The sequence below is a fragment of the Syngnathus floridae genome, chromosome 8, assembly GCF_059516105.1.
Source record: "Syngnathus floridae isolate MCC-2025c chromosome 8, RoL_Sflo_1.0, whole genome shotgun sequence".
NCBI classification, from domain to species: domain Eukaryota; kingdom Metazoa; phylum Chordata; class Actinopteri; order Syngnathiformes; family Syngnathidae; genus Syngnathus; species Syngnathus floridae.
In genome coordinates, this window is record NC_142420.1 from 8046388 (window position 1) to 8067745 (window position 21358).

At 41.4% G+C, this 21358-nt stretch overlaps 2 protein-coding genes across 15 annotated transcripts in view; one reads left to right on the top strand and one right to left on the bottom strand.

The window, feature by feature from the left end:
• nme9 (NME/NM23 family member 9) overlaps nucleotides 1–206 on the bottom strand; it is a 6855-nt gene extending 6649 nt beyond the window's left edge. The window contains exon 1 of the mRNA XM_088382647.1: nucleotides 30–206. Within this exon, the coding sequence (XP_088238773.1) occupies nucleotides 30–62 (33 nt within the window). The 5' untranslated portion in view covers nucleotides 63–206. The remainder of the gene's footprint in view (nucleotides 1–29) is intronic.
• smarcal1 (SWI/SNF related, matrix associated, actin dependent regulator of chromatin, subfamily a-like 1) overlaps nucleotides 1–10040 on the top strand; it is a 22408-nt gene extending 12368 nt beyond the window's left edge. For all 14 annotated transcript variants that reach the window (XR_015859777.1, XR_015859779.1, XR_015859780.1 and 11 more), the window contains one exon: nucleotides 9959–10040. The gene's annotated coding sequence lies outside the window, so the exon portion shown is untranslated. The remainder of the gene's footprint in view (nucleotides 1–9958) is intronic.
• Nucleotides 10041–21358: the final 11318 nt, after the last annotated feature.

The following is a 21358-nucleotide window of genomic DNA, read 5'->3' on the forward strand; positions in this document are numbered from 1 at the left end:
TATTGAAATAAATACCCTGATCGTCATACCTGCAAATTAGTTTCTTTCTTCTTACCAGCCATTGCAGTCAACCCAGAGATAATATGTACAGTATACTGAACTGAATATGTGCGTGTGTCTAAAAGTGAAAAAAGTACACTGAAAAAGCGTAAAATGCATGCGTAAAAGCCAATACAACGTGTTGCTGTCGCTGGGCATTCGGTTGCTTGGCAACGAGTGTTCCATTTCCGGCGCCATGACAAAAAGCTTTAAAAATAAAAATGTGGCATTAATAAAAATCGAGTTATTATTCTGACTCTTTTTTTCAACATTTAGCAGAGAAAGGACCGAATGCATAAATACCGTGTGAAATTACACATTCAATATACTTAATAGCCACCAGAGGGCTCACTTGTTCAAAAAATGACTCAAGTCAAACGTTCAACAGCCAAACCATTTAAGGCACACGAATAAGACAATGATAAATAATGCTCAGATTTTATTAAGACTATCATGGAGGCTTGCCTTTTAATTTATCACTGTTTATTGATATACTTGAGCTTTGTAATGCACTACATCATATTGAGCGTTTTCAAATGTATTGGCCCTCTCAGAGAGGTAAATAAAGTAACAATGCTGTTTGCTTACAGACCTGAGTAACAGTTGGTCTCTCAAGGTCGTAGTCATCATTTCAATCAGCATCGACGACACGGGGAAAGCAAGCGGTTTCAAGTGCAATTAATAATTTATCACAAATAGGTCCTGATAGGAAGTGGGTCACCTCGGGAAACAGTGCTTATGAATTAGGTGCTTGTGATGTGGAGACTTGCCTGGAGCTTAGACACTGAAGGTGGTGATGGAGCGTACTGCTCTGATGTCTATTTGAGAAATGGATTGGAGGCGGGTCATGCCGGGGTGCCGCTTGACTGACAGCTGATGGAGCAACAACTCGCTGAAATGCATGGCAGTGATGGACAGGAAAGGCCCGGTTGCCATTTTAGGAATGAAGTCAGTCAGCTGCCAGAGCGTTTGGGATGTAGTAAAACTGTGACTTTGTGTGCGGGAAAATCATCTGTGTGTGCGCAAGTGTGAAGCTTCTCAACACTCGTCCCCTTAAATGTAGGTCACTTGTTGTACAAGCAAAACCTACAAGGCCTAATTAGCGCTTGTGTTGTCTCCTTCGTGTTGACACTTATATTTTCTTGAATAAAGTCTTGTCGAGATGCCTCAGGCAGAATTAGCTCATTTTGCTAAATGAGATCTAGTGTGAAATAGTACCAACCAAAATAATATATCACAACCTTTAATATCAATCTGTTTTACTAAAAGTTAAGGGTACATTCGCAATTTCTTGAATTTTTTTTTTTTTTTTCAATATACTACATTGGGTTGTTTACTTTTGCACATGTATGATGTTATGTTAAAACTCTTGTTTGTATGATTAAGCTTTTATGATGGCAACATATTGAGAGTTCATGAATTACCAAAAAAGCACCAAGTAGTTCGAGGGTACAGTCGAGCAATCTCCCCGATTGCAATGTGTTTGACTTTTGAGGTTGAGCTTGAGTTACTTGCCATTTCAAAGCAGCTATTGTTTTAAAATACAGCCAAGATAGTATCTCTAAAATGTCCTTTTTTTTTTTCTTCTACTAATGAGTACCCTACATGAAATCAACTAAATTCTCATGTGAGCGGAACTGGCCAAAGAGCCAGGAGATCAACTCACTTGAATGCCTAATTCACATGAATTTCAATGACCTGCTGCACTTAAAATGTTCAACTCTACTGCCTCAACCTCGGGGGGGATGTCACACTGAAGTATCTTTTGAACTCGCACAATTTCAAGTGTTCTCTAAGTGCTACATCCCTATGTAAAGTGACAATTAAAACCTTTTTTTTTATGCATAGCACTGAAAAGGGCACGTCGTTTTAGTGATCCTGTATCTTCTGTGCTCAGACCAATAATTCAGATGGCTGAGCTGCACTAATTGCAATCAATTGTGAAAACAAAGTAGAAAATGGGTTCTTTTAACTATCGTCAGTCAAGACATTGTGCTTCAGATCCATAATCTAATTAGTCAAGCAGAGAGCAGCAGTCTTTGAATTAGCTCAATTAGCTTAGCTTGTGTGTTTAGTCATTTTACACTGAATGGTTGGCTAGCACTCCAGACGCATCATTTTTTTTTATTCCAGTGTAATATTTTTAAGCCATTCACATAGTGACAAGCCTTTTGAGAATCCATCAAGTGTAACCATGCCTCAAAGTAGTCGACGCGTTTCAAATGAAAGACGTGTGAGTCCAACAGGGCTTCACTGCTGACCTTAGCTGAAAGCGCAGCGAGACTTTGCCCAAGGCCGTGTAGCCCACTTTGAAGTTCTTTGCTTGAAGTCGTGTTCCCTGCTAACGCTAAAGCTTTCTGGGCTCCATCACAAGTCATCACAATCTCTCAAAGGGCCTCTGGTCGTCATGTGGACGTGCAAAAATCACTTAGCATCACCCCGAGTGGATTGCGTTAATCTAAGGAGCGGAGGAAGAGAATTTGACGCTCGGTGCTGAAGATTAGCTTCCATTTGCACATCTGAGCTATGAAATGGAAACGTCACTGTGCAACTCATTGTGATTACGTTTTGTCTCACAGGGGACCTCATGTTATTGTCCAATGGTAAACGTTGGGCAGAAATCCCATATGACATTCAGTGATTGGCTAATTTCTTTTCTACCCATTTGTTCACCACCAAAGGAAATGTCAAACTGCCCATTAAAAGACTTCACAATCGGCACTAATTCAACTCGAAGGGCATCCGGTTAAACACAGGCATGTCCGTTGGTCATGTTTGTTGCACAAATGCTTTTTTTTTTAAGAGCGAAATGAAGTCTGTGTTGCATCGTTCAAATAATAACAAGTTCCAGAGGGGGAAATAGGTAGATTTGTCAGTAGGGAAACTTAATTTTAGCAAATGTGGATTTAGATCCATCTAGGAGGATTTTTTTCTTGCTGTTGAGAGCTAGAAAGTTCACACTAAAAGGATTGAATTCAGTGAGCTGCTCTGTAAAATGGGACGTTGGGGGAGAGTTGTATTTGCTGGAGAGGTAGAAGTGGTAGCTGTGAAAACTGATCTTGTATTTGTGGAAGAGGTTGCAGATGGGAATGAGTTAGTATGTAATAAAGTGGACTCGGAACAGAGCCCTGGGGCACACCTTTGGTGACAGCGGACCCGTGGGAGGTGAATTATTTAAGATGAATGACTTGTGCGGACAGAAAAATTGGATTGAAACATGTTTAGAGGAATGCGGGCGATGCCGATGGAGGTTTGTCTGGTTTACTGCGGAGCTTATTATTTTCCAAGAGGGCACTGTTGCCTCAATGTTGAAACCCCTTACAAACACACACACAGGCCAAAAATAGGGGAAACCCTGCACTTGCAGTACGCCGGTCGCATTCTTATCAGCACTTCCAGGCTGAGAAACAATATCTGTATGCGATACAGCAGTAGAATTCAGAATACTAGTTGATTTATTTTTTTTTTTTCTGGCAGTCACACAGTGTATTGTGTTGTCACACCGAAAACAATGGCTTTGCCATCTGACTTTTTCCTCGCATGTGTCCCAACAGCGGCAGGCAGCTATCGCGTTGCTGTGTTGCTTGTTGAGAAAGTTCTAAACTAGTCACAATCCCCTTTAGCCTTTACCTGCCAGCAGCCTATAAATATCAAGAAAGGCAGACAAGAGTGTGTGAGTGCCCCTGAATTCCTGAAAAGATTGAGAGGGGGCTGGTTTGGTCCCTTATTGCTGCATTGATGGATATAACTTAAAGCGTGACGGGTGTTAGCCAAAGGCGCTTGAGATGGAGCTAGGAGAGACACTGACAGGCAGCCATGTTGACTATCAGTGTGGGGGGAGCTCCAAGCAAATCTCCTCCTCTCCACCCCTCTCCTTCTCGCTGACAAGCAACTGTGGCAATGACAGAGGAAGCCAGAGTAGAGGAAGTCATCTGCATCTAAATAAAGGCCGCCAATGGCTTTGTCAGAGTCCATTAAGCAAAGTGCCGAGTATGAAAAATATCTCCCACTCGTACATACAAATGAGCCTGAAGCATAAATTTTCTTTTTTCTTTGTTTCGTTCTCTGTGTCTTCTCAAAAGAGCAATTTGGTTACTGGAGCAGGATTTCCTTTAAATGTAATTTTTAGTTTTTTATTGGGCTTTATATTATATGTGCAGTAAATGCCTCTTATTTAACACCATCAGGACCACATAGACAACCTTTTTTGTTTTGTTGGACCATAACATTTCCTCATATGTGTTTGAAAGATTTTGCTACGGTTCAGTGTTCCTGCTCTTTTTTTTTTTTTTTTTGGCTGATTCTTCCCTCATTTAAGGGGTTGGACCGTAACTGCAAGGCATCATTAGAGGCAGGCTTCTGTCAGCGTTGACGAAGCGCCGGGTTAATTGCTACATTCACCCGTGCTGGCTTTTCAGCTCAACTACCTGCACAAAACCTCATTTCACAGCTGTGAAACTCCCTCTTCTTCTTAAGCTGCAACCAGAAGGCTTTACATTTTAATGAATTTCTTTGTGTGAACATTTTTAGTAACATATTCATAAAAACAGGTATGGTCTAAGCCCAAGTAATGGGAAAAAAAATCACTTTTTACATCCAATATTAATAAATTGTTATCAAAATGGCCCTGTTTGATCAGTTTTTGTTGCTAACAAATAATTGCAATTGCATAGCAACAGTAACATCGTCAACAAAACTCCGGGTTGGCCAAAGATGCACGGTGACCGTTCAAAGTGATTCATTCATTAGCATATGAGAACACCCCCAAAAAAAACGATGGCAGCAGCTGAGGGCAAAGTGAGACCTGATAAGTGGTCCTCAGCGCCACGTGTAATTGGTTTTGTGTCAGAGTTGTGAAGAAAAATGGGCCTGATTGAAAAGTCTGTTTATTAGCAGGCATGTGGTCTTCGGGGCATTCAGGTGTAAATATCCTTTGGACAGCCAGCACTAATTATTTCAGATTACAAGCCACTTCCATCGCCATTTTTCTTTTTCTGCTCATTCCAGCCTGTATATACACCTCTTTGTGTTGATATTGCGCCCTAAAACAGAACTGTAATCATTTTAACCTTTTTTATTTGGAAAAGATGACTTTTTGGGGAGGCGGCTCGGGTGTCATTTATTCTCATTCTTTTCAACTCTCTGCAAGGACTCTTGTAAGTCTCCCTTTTGTATAGCGGGAGCTGATTTATGACTGCCAGGCATATGTGGCCATGACCAGTGCACATGAATACAATTTGAATAAAGCCATGTTTTTTCATAGACTTTTCTAATCCTGAAAGAACATCCAAGGTTTCGGTTTGTGAAGCCAACTAATTATTTGCCGTTGTTCCATGAAGCGCAGAGGTTCACAGGTCTTGTTTATATTTCCGTATTAGTTTTGTTGCGTTAAGTTTGTCAATTCATGTTTTATGTTATGGTTTCTTCTTGTGTAAACCCTTAGGAAGATGTCAGACATTTGAAGTGTCCTTGCTGGGATTCAGCTGAACAATCAGCAAAGCTTGTTTTGCCAAAACACATCCAATCGTATATTTCAATGGCGCCTGATCTATGTTCATCTAAATATTGGAGCTTAGCTTAGTGACACTAAATGAGATGGAAGCATAATAATGTAGATCATATAGACACTATTTCTCTGCATTTGTGCAGATTTTTAGTCTTTTTTTTTAATCCAGAAGCCTATCATACCGTCTTCAATAAAGAAGTTGAAAGAGGTTATACTAGCCCCAGACCACGCTTAAGCTTATAAGCTAACCATTGCGATGCTAAGCCCATAAGTTTATGGTAGGTGGTCTTATTAGCACATCAGGGGACTATTAGCTTGCTGGGCGTAATTGTTCAAAGGCTTCCGATAAGTGTTGTTCTCATTTTGTGAAGTTTTGATGTGGCAGAATTCGAGTGCGTTGCCTTGGGGGTTGTTTGCTCAGTGATTATTAGGCTGCCCAAAAGTGATCCTGTTAAAACGTGAGATATAATGATCTTGGCTGGCTGGTGGCCGTCGCAGAAGAAGCAATGTGTTGTCACTTGGAACTGCGAATGAAATGAACCGTGAAAGTGCTCTTCCTTTGCAATCAAGATGAGGTGCGAATCCCCGCACCTCCATCTTGCCCGAGCACTAAGTGAAGGGCGGTTAGCAGGGGCGTACTGTTCAAGTCGACGCTATTCTGGTCTTGGTGGCTTGCCAGTGTTGTGGTTGCTGCAAATGGGCTGGCAGCAGTGTGCATGGAGCAGACTCCACTGAGGCTTGGGCATCTGCTGCTGATGCATGCAGCTAGCTTGCATGCATTATTCAACACCTGAATGCAGTCAAAATGATGTGCCTGACTCATATTTTTAAGGATGGGCTGCCACCGTAGACCCTCACTGTCAAACCGTCCCTTCAACAAGGCTGCCCGTCCGTCATCACCAGAAAGGGATACTTCACATTTTCATATGGAAGCTACAGTAACCCCCCCCATCGCTCCGTAGCCTTTATGGCAATTAAACACACTTAAATTTAAATCATACACACTTATTGAAAGCAGGAGCAATGGATCACACAAAGATTTTGTATAAACAATGAAATATCTAACGAGCCCACCATCTAGTGGTCAGCAGTAGAATTACACCCAAAAGACAAGGGTTAGCTCAAAATAGTTATATGAAATGAATTTTATGTAATACTGTACAACATTATGGCTACTTCTGCCTGTAGTTTACACTGATATGTCATACTGGAGCCTTTTCTAATATATTTGGTGCTCAGGAAGCTAAATGGGGTAACCAATATAATGAGGCAGTCCCACAATAATAATCATACTATCAACTATACTCCTCGCCCCCAGGGATTAATAAAATATTTCTGCAATGATAAATTATAATTAAATATGGCTGCTGGTTGGAGTATAATATTATTATATCAACTCACAGCTCCACCTCAGGTAGTTTCCTAAAGAGAAGCAATGCAGCCATACAATCGCGCTCTTCTTATTCCCAAAGATGCATCTTGGAAATAAGATTAATTTTTCAAGAAGTGTTTCTTAGGTGGGTAGGCCTCACTCCTTAATATTATGCATGCTGTAATACTCCTTTGCACTATATTCCCAAGACATCACTGATGGGGACATTGACTGACCACATACTGACGAGCATTAAACGCCCACTGATGGCAAGGACAGCAGGCCACTTGTTTGCTGGCTACTTTCAGAGCTTAAAAAGCTCCAATTCAGTGTCATCAAGCAAAGCTTTGAGATGAGCTAGCTTTTGTCATCACCACCAAGGTCACAGCATGGGCTCAGGATGTATACAAAAGATATGAATAGAATGGCTTGCAAATGGAGTGAGTGCACTCAATGGAGCACGTACAAGGGAAATGTAATTAGTTTCCGTACAATCAATGGACACACATTAGGAGACGACTGCTTATTGTAACACAAAGATAATGTATTGATTTGTTTATTATTGTTGTTGCGGTTTGCACTGCATCACTGTCGTTTAGTATCTGGTGTCTTTGTAAAAGCCGAATATTGGATGTCATTTCATATAAGTGACAATTTTTTTTTTTTTTTTTTTTGAATCATTGAAAGTTGGCAGAAATGTTCACACAACTTTTCTGTTTGTAGGGGTTAAAGTTAGAAGACATTTATTTTCATTTTATGGGGACTTTAATTACCAACGAAACCTCATAGCTGGCGGCTGTCTGCTTTCCTTTACCGAGCTACAAACAGGATTTATTAATTGTCTCATCAAATGCAACCTGTTGGGAGCGAGATTGCTCATCACAAAATAATTTGCTAACCTGTCACTCTTTGAATTCATGAAGAAATTCAGGATTCTGCTCAGCTAGTGAATGTTGCTCTCGTTGTAACTCACTTTGCAGACAGGCCATGTAGATAAAAAATAAAAAATCCACATGCTTTTCTGAGCACATCAACAATGGGGGAAAAATCAGTGTTAGCACTTCACAGGATAATCACTCAGGATAATCTTTTAGAAGCATCTGAGAATCAGGCCTTTGCTAATCAAGAGGAGAAAAAATACGCCATTTCAGCCGCCCACTAATTGTAATATTTGTCGCCCGCTTCACTGTTGCTAATTTGTCACCGTCATCCGCCAGCTTGTCTCCTCAAACGAAACAACACACGGCTGAATAATATAGAACAGGGCTGTAAATATTGACGTGAAGCCAGAGCAGTGGTGCATGTTGACACGCACAAATGGGTTTGATCAATCTGCGGAACAACTTGTAAAGGCAAACGTGATATGTTGTCACTATTAAGAGGCCACGGCGAGCATCTGCGCACACAAACAGACTGCACTCGTATAAATAAAGCTCATATCGTCGCCCAGGGAAGTTTGAAAGATTCTTAATAAACTCTGCTTACTGTTTGAATTTTCCCACCTGCTCTGTGATATATTGAGTGTGCATTAATTATGCATTTGTAACCATTGAATAGCAAATTTTATACAATCACTGCATTGGGACTGGGGCCTTGTTTCCGCTTTGCTACATCATCTTTTCTTTTAACGACACATAAGCTTTTGGGAACTGAGGGAGGGACTTTTCAAAGTCATGCATGATGAAGTTGATTAATTATGCATGTGCTTTTTTTTTTTTTTTGCAACACTTCCACTATAGTTGTATGATATGCATGTTAGGTTTGAAGATTTTTCTGGATCAGTTCTACTTTAAGATTTGTGATATGCTATATCCAAATCAATTTAGTGTAAAATGTCTCTACAAATAAGTCGTTCGTATTAAAAGGTCATTTCAGTTGGAAAAGCACAGAAAGACTACAGATTGAACGTAACACAGCCGTCACAAACGGGCACTGATTAAAAGTAATCATGATACTCACAATACAAGCAGCACGTTTGAAAGTGAAAGCATCTGAGCCTCAAATAAATCAGACTCCTGGATAAACCATTCCGTGAACAAATTATTTGGCTGTAGACGCTTGAATAAATATTCATCACCCAGCCGGAGCGGCAACATGCTGTGATCTATGTTAAATTGGTTCAAGGCTTGTAGGTGCAAGATTATGGTCCTGATGTTAAACAGAGAACAAGACAGTACATCATTGATAGTTTAAATAAATAAATGAATAAATAAATAAATTGGGCACATTTTCGCTATTCTAAATCTAAATTCGCACCATGCCTTTTCACCCTTCTGCTTGTTCCTTAACTGGGAATTTGCAATGAGCATTACATAACAATAATATTACCATTACATGAATAGGATGTCATGGTATTCGAGCTTGTGAGAGAATGAATTTTTTTTTTTTCGGCTACAGTGAACAAGAATGCTAGGCAACATATTTTTCAGACATACACATCCATCTCATTGTGGTGACAAATTTATTTTGTATCCTGTTCATTCAATAAAGTACAGTTCATGTTTATAAGTGTGCTTCATGGCGGCACACTTGTCACAGTGTTTGCCATGGAGTCAGGAGCCATACACGCTTAGATAGTTAAAGTGGGCATCATCATAAAGCAATTGTATTAATTAGCTCTGAAATCCTTTTCAAGTCTCATTCTATGTAGGCTAGGCAAGCTGTCTTTCTTGAGTGCATCCATACAGCACAGTACGTACGCTACCGTATTGTCTGTTTTCAGTCGCTGGGTTGCTCCAAGGTTGGAAAGCTCTTAACGTGAGGAGTAGATAAGACTAAACAAAGACCTGAGCCTGCCATTAGCTAACTATTGTATTTATCTTTACCAGTAACAGCAGGCCACTCACGGCCCGCTTCATGCTCAACAAGCATCGCTTGCAAATTAGTTTTTTAGATTGAAATTTGTTTTCATTTGGGGTAAATTGAATGATGAGTCATTGATTTATTGTATGCAATAACAAACTAGCAGGTGTCAATCATTCTTAGACCCATTTCTGGCACACTCCTGAGATCTCACACTGATCTGTCACCTTGGCTTTCAGGAGCTTTGCTCAGACTGTGGCGGAATATCCAACTCCAGGAAAATAAAGCCTATTCCTTGCATAATTACAACTGGACAGATGAGTACAGTTGTACCTTTGAGATAAGTACAAAGGGACCCCAAGTCAGCTTTGAGGATTCACAAGCAAAGCGGACTCAGGAACATTCCCGCTGGACAGGTACGTTTATCTGCTCTTTATATTTTATTAGAATTGATTGTATGATGTATTCTGTGACTGTTCATCAAAAGTACGCTCTCAAAATTCCATGCCACATAAATCAAAATTATTCGACCATTTCTAGTGTGTAGAAAGAGTAGAGGGGGCAAAAACCAAACCTTGTCTCAAATGTGATTTATTCAGCATTTAATTGTATTTGTAACTTGGGCTGCCCTGGTGGGCGGAGGCTAATGTTTCTTCGTTACGCTTGACAGTGTAGTGTGTAACACTGAAATCTAACTAGGGGCCAGTCTTCATCTCTCCTAATAGCACTTCAAGATGGAAAGTAAGTGAAGCATGAAGAAGCAATAGCTTTACCCCTGCCTTCCACTCCTTACTGTGACTCCCAGTCAAAGCTCACCCTCGGGCCATTTTTAGTGCTGCGCAAGAACAACAATGTATTCAACACACAAGGTGACCGAGCTAGGCGAGAACATATACTTTACATACTGTAATGTTGTTTTTATGTCATTCTTTTACATAGAACTAGACGGTCCAAAAGAAATATAATATTGTGGTACCTTGATATACACATTTTTTTTGGGGTCCATAACTACAAATGATTCAAAATACTCAAATTTCCAATATTTTCCCATTGAAATAATGTAAAATGAATAATAATGCTGTAATTCCATTCCAGCCTTTATTAAAAACACTATAATAGTTGCCGATTAAAATAATAAGATGCTTTTTTTTGTTTGCAAAGGATAAAGAATATCTGCGAGTCTTGTCAACTGTTGCTTATATGACACGATGCTCTTCATTAGCCTGTCTATGGTGTTTCACATTGTTTGTTAGCATTAAGCTAAACTTACTTTATTCAGACAAAGTTGTACTTGTTTTAAAAAATCACTTTGCTTTATGTTAAGTTTGACAGTAAAGTTCTACAAGAAGTGTGGCAACAAACAGTTGAAGCCTTATTTTTTATGAACTGCTCTCTATCTGACAAACTGCTATTGATTGTGAATAGTTAAATTACCGTGCAGTGCTTGTTTCTCAAATTTATGCTCACGTCAAGCTCAAGCAGTAGCTGTATCGAAACAAGAACTGCTGTGATTTGGAAATATGTAGAAGTCAGAGAACCAGTCAGCACTACATGTTCATTTTGTTGCTTTAGCAATTCCATACCCAAGCAGCGCTATAATGAATGCTTCGGGGTTACCACCTGATCGGCGTGCAGCATTGGCCGTGCGTTTATGGAAAATTCAAAGTTGCCCCTGCTGGACCCCGCCTCCTGTTAATGAGTCACACAAATATGAAAGATAGCATAAATGTTAGTCCGCACTGCGGAGGCGAGTAATGAGGCCGCTTGCCATCTGGGCTTTCAATTAGCGTTGGAGTCGACAGCTGGAAACTAAGCACTTGTGGATGCCCGGTCCGTCCTGCAGGGACACAGGAAGTACACCGTGTGTGTGTGTAATGGCTCTGACATTAATGGCACGTGTCGGCGAGTTTTTGTGCATTGGACATCGAGGGGAGCTGAAATATAAAAGCAGTAATCTGCTCAGAGGCTGCTTAGTGAATTGACGTCCTCTTCGGTACAAGGCTCAAACCACAGTGCTGCAGATGTCTTGCTTTTCTCTGCCTGGAAAGATCATCAATTGTCGCTTGTCATTAACTAAAGTGGGTGGGAAAAGAGTTTTTGTTTTTTTTACCAAGGACGTTGTGTTTTCAAAGGTTTGTATTTGTCTGTAAATTAAGATGAGGTTATTCAAAAGGAGCTGTTCCAACCAAAATTAAATAGTTGTGTGCTTCCATACATTTAAAAGGTGGCTCTTGATGTGCAGTTCAATGCATAAGTTACACGTAAGCAGCGTGACCTTAGTGTGGGGGAAAAAAAGTTAATTTTTTTCCAGGAGCCTATAGCTATTAAGAGAAAAAAAAAAAAGAAAATGACTTCCCTCCCACCTCAGATCGGAAATGTTGACTTTGTTCCAAGTACAATCGTTTACGCCCACGAATCCCAATTAGCATGTCTGGACATGAGGCTGTCATCTTCTGGAGGCGACGTCTCCCATCAAAGCATGTTGCCGCTGTCTTCCGAACAGGCGAGCTTGGAGCCATTTTGTAAATTGATGTCCAACGGATAACATCGCGCCTCACTGCCCGAGCAAACGACAACATGGTGGAAGGGGACAGCGTGTTATGTTTTACAGCCCTAGTGGCCATCACTAACAGACAAATAGCGCCATTAGCATCAGCATAATGCCAGTGCTTGAAGTTAATGAGCTCCTATTGTGTGACAATGAAGTGCACCTCATTGTGCATACTAATGGACCGCATAAGCTTGTGACACTGACAGATTGCTTGTGTTTTGGAGACAACAACTGCATATTAAAACCAGTCGCGGCTTATAGAAACTTCTTATTTTCTAATTATTGTGTTTATGTGTTCATATCAGCGAAACGGCCCATTTGCTCAAGGTTACTGAAATTAGCTTTTTTGCCGCAAGAGTCGACTTGTCAAGCACATTTTTGAAATTATAGTTCTGTACTAATAAGAATAGAAATTCCCCCAGTTTTCACTGAATATTTTTATAGGTACACCTCAGAGGGTTTCTATTTTGGCTAGTTTGTCATCTCAGTTAAGTGCAAGTGTCCAGTCGGATGAAGCCACAGAAATCCAAACCCATCATCATCACACAGAAGGAATTGACAGGAGCATTGATTCGTTTTGAAAGGACAGCATCATGATTATAAATAATTATAGCCTTCAGTATGATGCTTTTCCGTAACCTGGAAACATTAGCGCTAACCCCGCACTCGATAATGACTGAGGCATTGTTTTGGAGATTTGACAAAACAGTATGTAGTGTTTGTGCATCAACTGACACATATTTACTTTGTAGTGGGTGTATGTATACATTATGTGTGAATGGATTGACCGTGTGTGTGTGTGTGCGTGTGCATAAAAAACTGAACAACGTAAGCAGATGCGACTTTACCAGGCCACATGCATCCCACTGCCATCTGTCTCGATGTATTGCACGCGACATGACCTTACAGTCTCATAGAGCACAATGTAATCTATACGGTCGCTCATTCATTTATCGGGGAACCGCATCCGATCTCTGTGACCTCCGTTCTACAGCGCCTGCACTATTTGTGGCTCGTTTATCTCCGCAGCTGGAGAAAGGTCATCTCAACGGGGTTGGCAGCGAGGCGTATGTGAGGCGGAAGACACTGATCCCATAACGTCCTCATTAGCTTGCCTCCACCTGGCAGATAGGGAAGCCTGGAGCAAGAGGTGCGTCTTAGCCAAGTGATAGCCAGGGGGGGGCCGAGGGCTGCCTCGAACACACATGAACACTTCGTGGTGCCGTCACTTCAAATGTAGATGACACATGAGGTCGAGTCACAAGGGTATGACTCATTACGTTTAGTAAAGGCAAAACAATAATAAAGTAAACAAAAGATGGAAAGATAAGGAGCTTGCATTTCATGATAACAATACCGAATGCTGTGGGTGGTGATAAATTTAGATGAGTGGTCTTTTTTTTTTTTAATGGCATATATGTGGGATTAAGCAGCAACAGCAGCGTCCACCCTGAGTGTTCGATTCAATCCTCGACCCCCTAACGCGTCCGCCGTCGTAAATCCTTGTAAGAAGACCCAAAAGAGGGCTCTCCAACATCCATCTGTCGCTTAAGTCTGCCGTCGGCCCAAAAATAGTCTCCACTTTTGGTGACGCGTACCCACGCTTGGTGTTTTGCGATGTCCTCTTCTCACTCATATGTCTAAAAGGAAGTGAGCGTAGCTGAGAGGAAAACCATGTCATGAGTCATGCAGCCCCCGCTGGGATTCACCAAGGTGGCTTTTAAAGACAAGGCATCCTCAGATGACTGAAAAGAGGTGTTTTTTTGCGTTTGTCTTCAAAAGCAGAGGTGTGTTTTTTTTAATTAAAGCACACCACACTCAAATGTCACTTCACCTTTTTTTTTTTCTCCCGCTCTGGCCTCCAATGCATTCATGTCAAGTATGCAAATAGCGTCTTTCATATTATTCGCCGTCTTCTACAGGGACCAATCCTTTTGTTAGTTTTCAATGCCGAAGAACAAAAAGAAGACGAGAGAAAGCAATTTTGAGACAGCACGACTAACAATGTTTCCTTGTTGGCCCGAGACAAACAATGTGTCAGACATGCGCTGTTTGTTCTCGTCTCTGCATTATGAGCATCCGCAGGCACAGTGCCAGCGAGGTTTCCATGTGTTCTTGTTATTCCTGTCTATTCATTCATGCACAGTCCAAGCTATCTCAGGGGTGTGACAAATGCATGCGGCTCGGAAATCCACACAAAACAAAATCAGAAATGCGCACAAACAACAATATATTGGGCAAAATATTAGGTACATCCAAGATGCTTCCTCGTTTCCTTCCATGCTCATCTGTCCACTTTAAAAAAACACTTTAGCAGAAACTCTCCAACCCTAGACGTATCTTTTGTCCTTCAGCCTCCTTACTTCCTGTCTCTACATCGGCGCTGCACGTCACAGGTTGATGTCACATCTCAGCCTGTTCCCTGAGCAACAGATTAAATACTTAACATTATTCATGTTCCCCCCCCCCCTCCCCTCCCTGCCCCGGCATTAAAAATTCATCCACTCTGTGTTGTGTTAAAAGCACATTACGCAAGCCTCAGTCTAAATATACCGCCCGTAGCAAGCTCTCTCTCTCTTGTTTTCTCTTTTTCTTTTTTTGAGCCTGCGAATGTCATGCGTGTCATTTCTCAGGAGGCTGCCTGGGCGCTGGTGTGCCGAGTTTCTAGGATGCTAACTGGCTGACAAATAGGTTGGCTATAGTAAAGACCTCATTTGAATAAGCCCGCACCATCACCGTAGTGAAGCCGAGTTCCCGGGCCGTCACCTACATGTCGGCGTGTGACCGACCGCCGCCGAGGCCTTTTATCGCATAGAGGGATCTGTTCGCCCCCGATGACCAAAAGCTTCAGTTAAAAATCTCTATAATTGGCTGCCTGGGAACAATGGACATGGAAGGAAAGAGGTGGTCTGGCTGCCACTTTAAGCCAGCGTAATTGGCTGCCAACACAGAATGTGAAGCTGCCTCAACAATGCCTGTGCAATATGGAGAAATATTTGTGCTATTACGTCTGTTTTGGAATTCCCATACTTGTGTGGCTTTCCCTTTCACGTTAAAAAACATGCATATTAGGTTGGCTGAATTGATTGGGCACCCAAACCAAGATGCAAACGGACTGGAGATTTTAAATAAATCGGAAGGAATACGCAACGTGTAGTATGTCATTGTTCATTTTAAAAAAAGCTGTTAATAAGTGTCGATGATTCATTTAAACTGTTGTATCCTTCACTTTTCATATTACCGCCGCAGTCGGAAGTATGTTTAATTCAATTCCCTTCTGTTGAATCAAATTCAGCGTGTGACTAATAAGTGTGAAGGATACACTTTAAGCAGTGACGTGCTCAGGCGTGCCACCACAAATATTCACACACGCGTGTTGCGCAATGTGTGTTTGGCCCAAAGATTTGCATGCGTTTAGTAACTGTGGCTATGGGAAATATTATATTTCAGCTATTACATAGACATCCTGCAACTCTATGTGACATTTAACTGCGGTCTTCATTGAACTTCTTTGGATCACAGCGTTTTCTTGACGCTTTGGCAGATCTTTTGGCCGACTTCTAACAGATACTTGATTGAACATGTCTGGAGGAAATCAGGTTTGGGTGAGGAAAAAGGAAGGAGAAAAAAAACTCGGCAACATGTTAAGTCGTATTTAACAAGGAGGGCAACTGCTTCTTTACACGGGGCCAGATAGCTTTGCATGTTTTTTATAGCGACGGTTGTACGTGAATAAATAATATACAAGCGGTTGAGCACGTTGAAGATAATTGCCACCATTGTCATTGCATGACAGCATGACCCTGAGAGGAGCAATCACATATGATGAGCAGAGAAAGCTTATTCAACCAAATCCGCTGTGCTGCACATAAGAGCAGCCACATGAATAAAGATGCGTGCACAGACAAGAGATTGTCACAGTACGCCGGAGCACAATGCCAGCAGTGACTATTAGAGAGAAGAGTCTACACCGTGCGGGAACATGTGCTCCCTTGTGGCCAATTTCTGTGCCGGAGCACCTTGCGTACGCCCGCCCCGCTCAGCCGCTGTCTGGCAGGACTTTTGCTGCACGTCGGCCTCCTCTTCTTCCCCGTGGCTCTCATTTACGTGTGAAGCTGTGGGGAACAAAGCTAGCCGAGTTGTCTGTCTTTCCTGTTGTTCCTCTGCTTTCCGGTGTTGTTGTAGCTGCCAACCTCAGCTTCTCTTTCCACAAATGTGCCGCCATGTTTTTTTTGCCTGTCTGAAGGGTGAAATAATTTGAATTGGAAAAATATCCACCTAAAATCATCATGAATCATACATGGACATTTTTTAGGTAATTAATAGACTGTGTTAGACTTATGGTGTCCCGCAGGGATCCGTACTTGGACCAGTTGTGTTTAGTCTTGTGTCCTCAGTGATTTGCTGAAAATACCGTTAGCGTGGCTGCATTTATCTTTATTCTAGTGAGGGATTACAATTCATCCTAACTAGCACTGGCAGGCTATATTAAATTAGCTAATGAAGTTTACTTTATTGTAGAAGTGTAACTTTAGGCAGTTGTACTTTGCAATGGGCACACTGCGCTTTAGTTTATTTTAGTACTTTTGGATTATATTTATTACAATTTCCTCCCAAACTGAGTCAGACTCATTATTACGAGGCTATTTCGCTCCTTGGGCACTCTTGGCGCAATAACACCCAAGTCCCGCCTCTTTCCACTCATTAGCCAATCACAGTTGGCATAATGTTCTTTTCTCTTAAGATTCGTTTTTTCCCCTCTAAATTAGGACTTTATTTTCAGTTGTGTGTCCTCGTAAAAACCATTATCATCCAATGTTGCCCTAACTTCCTCTGTGTTGTAGATGCTTAAATTATAAAAGGAGAGAGTTTCTTTCTGTTGTGCTTGTTTGGCAATACGAATGGAAAATGGATGCCATTTGCACTGTCCTCTTTTTTCCCCTCGTCTTTCTCACGCAAATCACATTACACAGCATCTTCAATGGAGGCTCATCTTGTTAGCTACAGTACACGTGCACACCCACACCCACACACAGTCTCATTAAACGCTTAAACTGACTATCCCCTCCTTTTAAAAGCACAACACAAAAAGAATGTAAAAGATTCAGTCAAAGCATGCCATTTATATCTTCGAGCAGGGCCCGTGATGCGGCTGTCTGTGGCAATCGCGTCTGAATGGTGGAATTGCAAGCGAGCGTTTATTCTCACACTCCATTAGCCACTTTAATCACTCCCGTCATCTGTAGCGCCTATGTGGCTTTGATAGAAGCTCCTATCGGCTCCATCATGCTTCATTGCACGTGCCGTGACGAAACTTCGGCTAGTTTGCTTGTAAACCAACAACAGATGCTTTATGTTGTGTGCGTTACGAAACACATTTTTACCATCAAATCTTTCAAATGTGCAGCAACAAGGCAGACTGTCGGATATACGCTAGAGATGGGGTCATGTTATGGTTAATTCACTTTTAAAATGCCTTGTAAACAAATAGAGTGGCTGTCCACCATCAAGTGTGACTTTTAAATACAAACAACACCAATAACTTCACTAGCCGCTAAAAAGGTACAAACACACGTGTGTGTATATATATGATTTTTGTCACAACGTCATCCTCTTAATAATAAGGCTATCTATCACTCATAAAATGTTAATTTTCCCACTCAATTTTACAACTTGATTCTCATAAAATTTTCTTTTACTAGAATCAAAAATGTGCCTCATAATTCTACATTTCCTATTTATGAAAATAACAAAAGTAGCATTAGGACTTCATGCTCAGAGGAAAAAAAAAAACCTAGAATCATAAAAACTTTTTTTTTCATATGGTACACTGTGACTTCTTTTATTAGCATTTAGACTTTATTGTTGAAAAACTATTCTTATAATTCCTTCTTCATTTTCACATATTACAACTTCAGTGTTATTTAGAATATTCATTTTCATATTTGGGCTTTTCCCCAATCATGTGACCGACCGCCTACTTCATCATGATGCTTTCAGATGCTTACATCATGAAAATGAGTCAGAGAATTTTCCAACAAGCGTGCCATTCCATCTCAGGTGTCCGTATCAGGAATTTGTCGCTCCAGCCATGGGAACGAGCTTTCCTTGGGCGCAGGAATTGCTTCTTTTTTTTATCGTTTTCATCATGACACATTTTCATCTTCTTTATTTCATAGTAGAGTCTTTGAAGGTGCTGATTTCTTTCATCCTCACTTTTCGTGCAATGACTCATCCCTCGGAGCCTCCTGACATAAAAGTACATCTCAAGTTCACTTTGGTTACTCAACTTATAGACTCACCCCATCCAGAGTGTTATCAGGAGAGACTGCTGATGACTAACGGAGAGTGAGAAAGAAGCGACAGCTGGCATCATTGACACGCTCATTGAAGACAGCGTGTGCGTTACAATTATTGCGGCATTCATTTCACCTCTGAACACACTTTTACATCCCGACTGTAAAAATAAGTCGATCATTCCTGCTCCGTTACTGCATAATGGATGATTTGGCAACATTTCACGTTTAGATCTATAAATAACTAAAATGATTGTAGTGGCCTAGTCTACAGAAGTATATTATGAAGAATGGCTCCAATAACTTGTACAGTAATATTTTACAGGGCTCTTCCAGACTCAAGTGGGGCAAGAGCAGTGCAGGAAATGTCAGTGGCCCCAAGGCCGTTCTATGCCTGCCGTGAAATTAGAAATTCCTTTCAACATCTTCTGTTCTTTGTGGCGCTGTGAGACAGGCCACCTTTGTTGCTCCTCGGCTTTGGCACATTTTGCCGTTCATGTGAAGTCTCTGAGGCAGGCAGCAGCAGATGGTGGCGGCGTGCTCAGGCCGTGACCGGCGCATCTTTTTCGCTGTTGTTTCCATCAGTGGAGCCCCATGCCTGAGCTTTGGGGACCTGAGAGGAGAACACTGCTCTCCCTTCAATTATTCAACGTATCCTCCGAGAAGCAGCCAGCACTGCCGGGAACTTACCCTAGCACGAGTCGAGACTCTCATTCCTGCTGATACACTTGCTGCGTCGCTTCAGTACAGTCGACCGACCTATACCATACCAAGCAATACCAACTTTGAGAAACAGTAAGAAAAAAATATTCATCAGGTTTTATTATTATTTCCTCGCCGGTGTGACCTTCCCCCGTGCATAATCGCTCAACAGAGAAGAAAAATAATCCTAATGCACCAAGAAACTGGAGGTCTGGTGCAGCCAATCAGCTCCCGCTGGCCAAAGGGCTTAGCTGTCATTTACATGCTAATGTTGTTATAGAGGAGGCCCTGGCGCAGTGGATGGGATGGAAGAGGGGGGATTGGGTATTTTCATGTGGTGACTGAGTACATGACTACAGTACAGTTAGGCACTCACAAACCTGGAAAACTAGAGATGGAAAATCACATCTGCTGCCCCTCATCTGGTGCAGCCAGCAGGTCCGTGTTATAGAAGTTTAATCAAACGTGTCCTCTGTGTTCATCACTCATTTCTTTCTGTATGGATTTGTGCATTTTAATTGACGCATTCCTAAATTCCACCTGGATGCGTTCCCGTGTTTAATATCACGACACAACCGTATTGTAAGTTGCAGAGATGTTGCACAGTGTAAAATGAGAAATGTCCCAAAGAATAATTCCATGTGTGGGAAAATATTATTTTAGTTGTTTTGGAGACAATATCTGAGTGACTGCATACTGTTTCCCTACCATCTGTTTCTACATAAAAGCCCCATGTTGTTTTTTCTCTGAAATGCATGGCTTGATCTCTCTGATCTAGCCACAGACCGGTTTTATGGTTCACGGTGAGCTCATCCATGCAGATGCACTTCAGTACGGTCAGGTGTCCAATTTACCAGCTTAATTAAACATGCCTCCTCCCAGCAGACTCGCTGCGGGAATATTGATGCCGATTTCTTTAGCAAATAGATGAAACATGGTTTTCAAATGCTGAGGAAGTTAATAGTCTTCATGATGATTTAAATTCCCATTATTTCTCCTAAAATGGTTTTGAAACTGTAAGAATTTGAAAGCAGACCTGTGTCAATGAATGAATGATGGTGTTTGACTCTAAAAGGCTTTACGGGGATGTTCAGATTTCCACTTTACTGCTCCGCAGTTGGAGTGATGTGCTTTTCAGGGTATTTCTCCTCAAGCTCTTGAAACGTGAATGGCAACACAAAGCTCACCCTGGGGTGCCATCATAGCAAACAGCTCATAATGCACCAATTCCCTTGGAATGTTTCTTTTTTTATTTTTTATGACTGACAGAAGCAGTTTTTTGATTTAGACTTGCTTACATTCTGATGGTTTTCTTATATTTTCCGTCTGCTTGAAGCCACCTGTGTCCAGCTCCTCTATTTCTTGGCAGCGCTGTAGAAGATAACGCAAAACAAACAGATTTGCTGAATTGCAGTATGAAAGAACAGATTTATTGTCAGTGTCATCTCAGGAATTTGTTTCCCACTTGTACCCTTTTGTAACGTTGAAGTCAATTTGAAGAGACTTGGTTTTGATAAGTGTTTGTTTATTTTCTGGTAAACCTTGAACAGACTGCATAAATATAGCAGTCTACCGACGTCATCCATATTTTGAGGTCTGAGAGCAGGCGAGGGCTTGGAAAGCGCTTTGCATTTTGCCTTGTGGCGGACATGTTGAAGGCTAGCACGAATGTAAACAAAGTCCTATTGCAAAGGTTTCATTTCTGCTTCATCTAGTACCGTCGGTCTCTTCTGGGAGGCGCTTGCATGTAAACAGAGAAGAATTTAATTCCCTTGTGATTGTAACTTGCCTTAGTGGATTTGTGAATTAATGGTAAAGGCAAAGAACTATTGATGCACTTGCGAAGTCGGCTGAAAAGCAAACTAGCTAATGAAGCTCGGAGTCTAAAAATCACTTTATTTCAAACGCTTGGACTACAATTTTAACTTTTGAGCTGCAGGGAAATGAAAAGACTAAAGGAGGGTATCTTTAGGGAAATCTCAAATAACATTGTAAATTATTCAAAAGTAACCTTTGCGACATGTGGGCCCCTTTAGCAAGAGCGGATCACGCAAGTTCAAATGCAAATGAGCGACAACTGATGTCTCTTT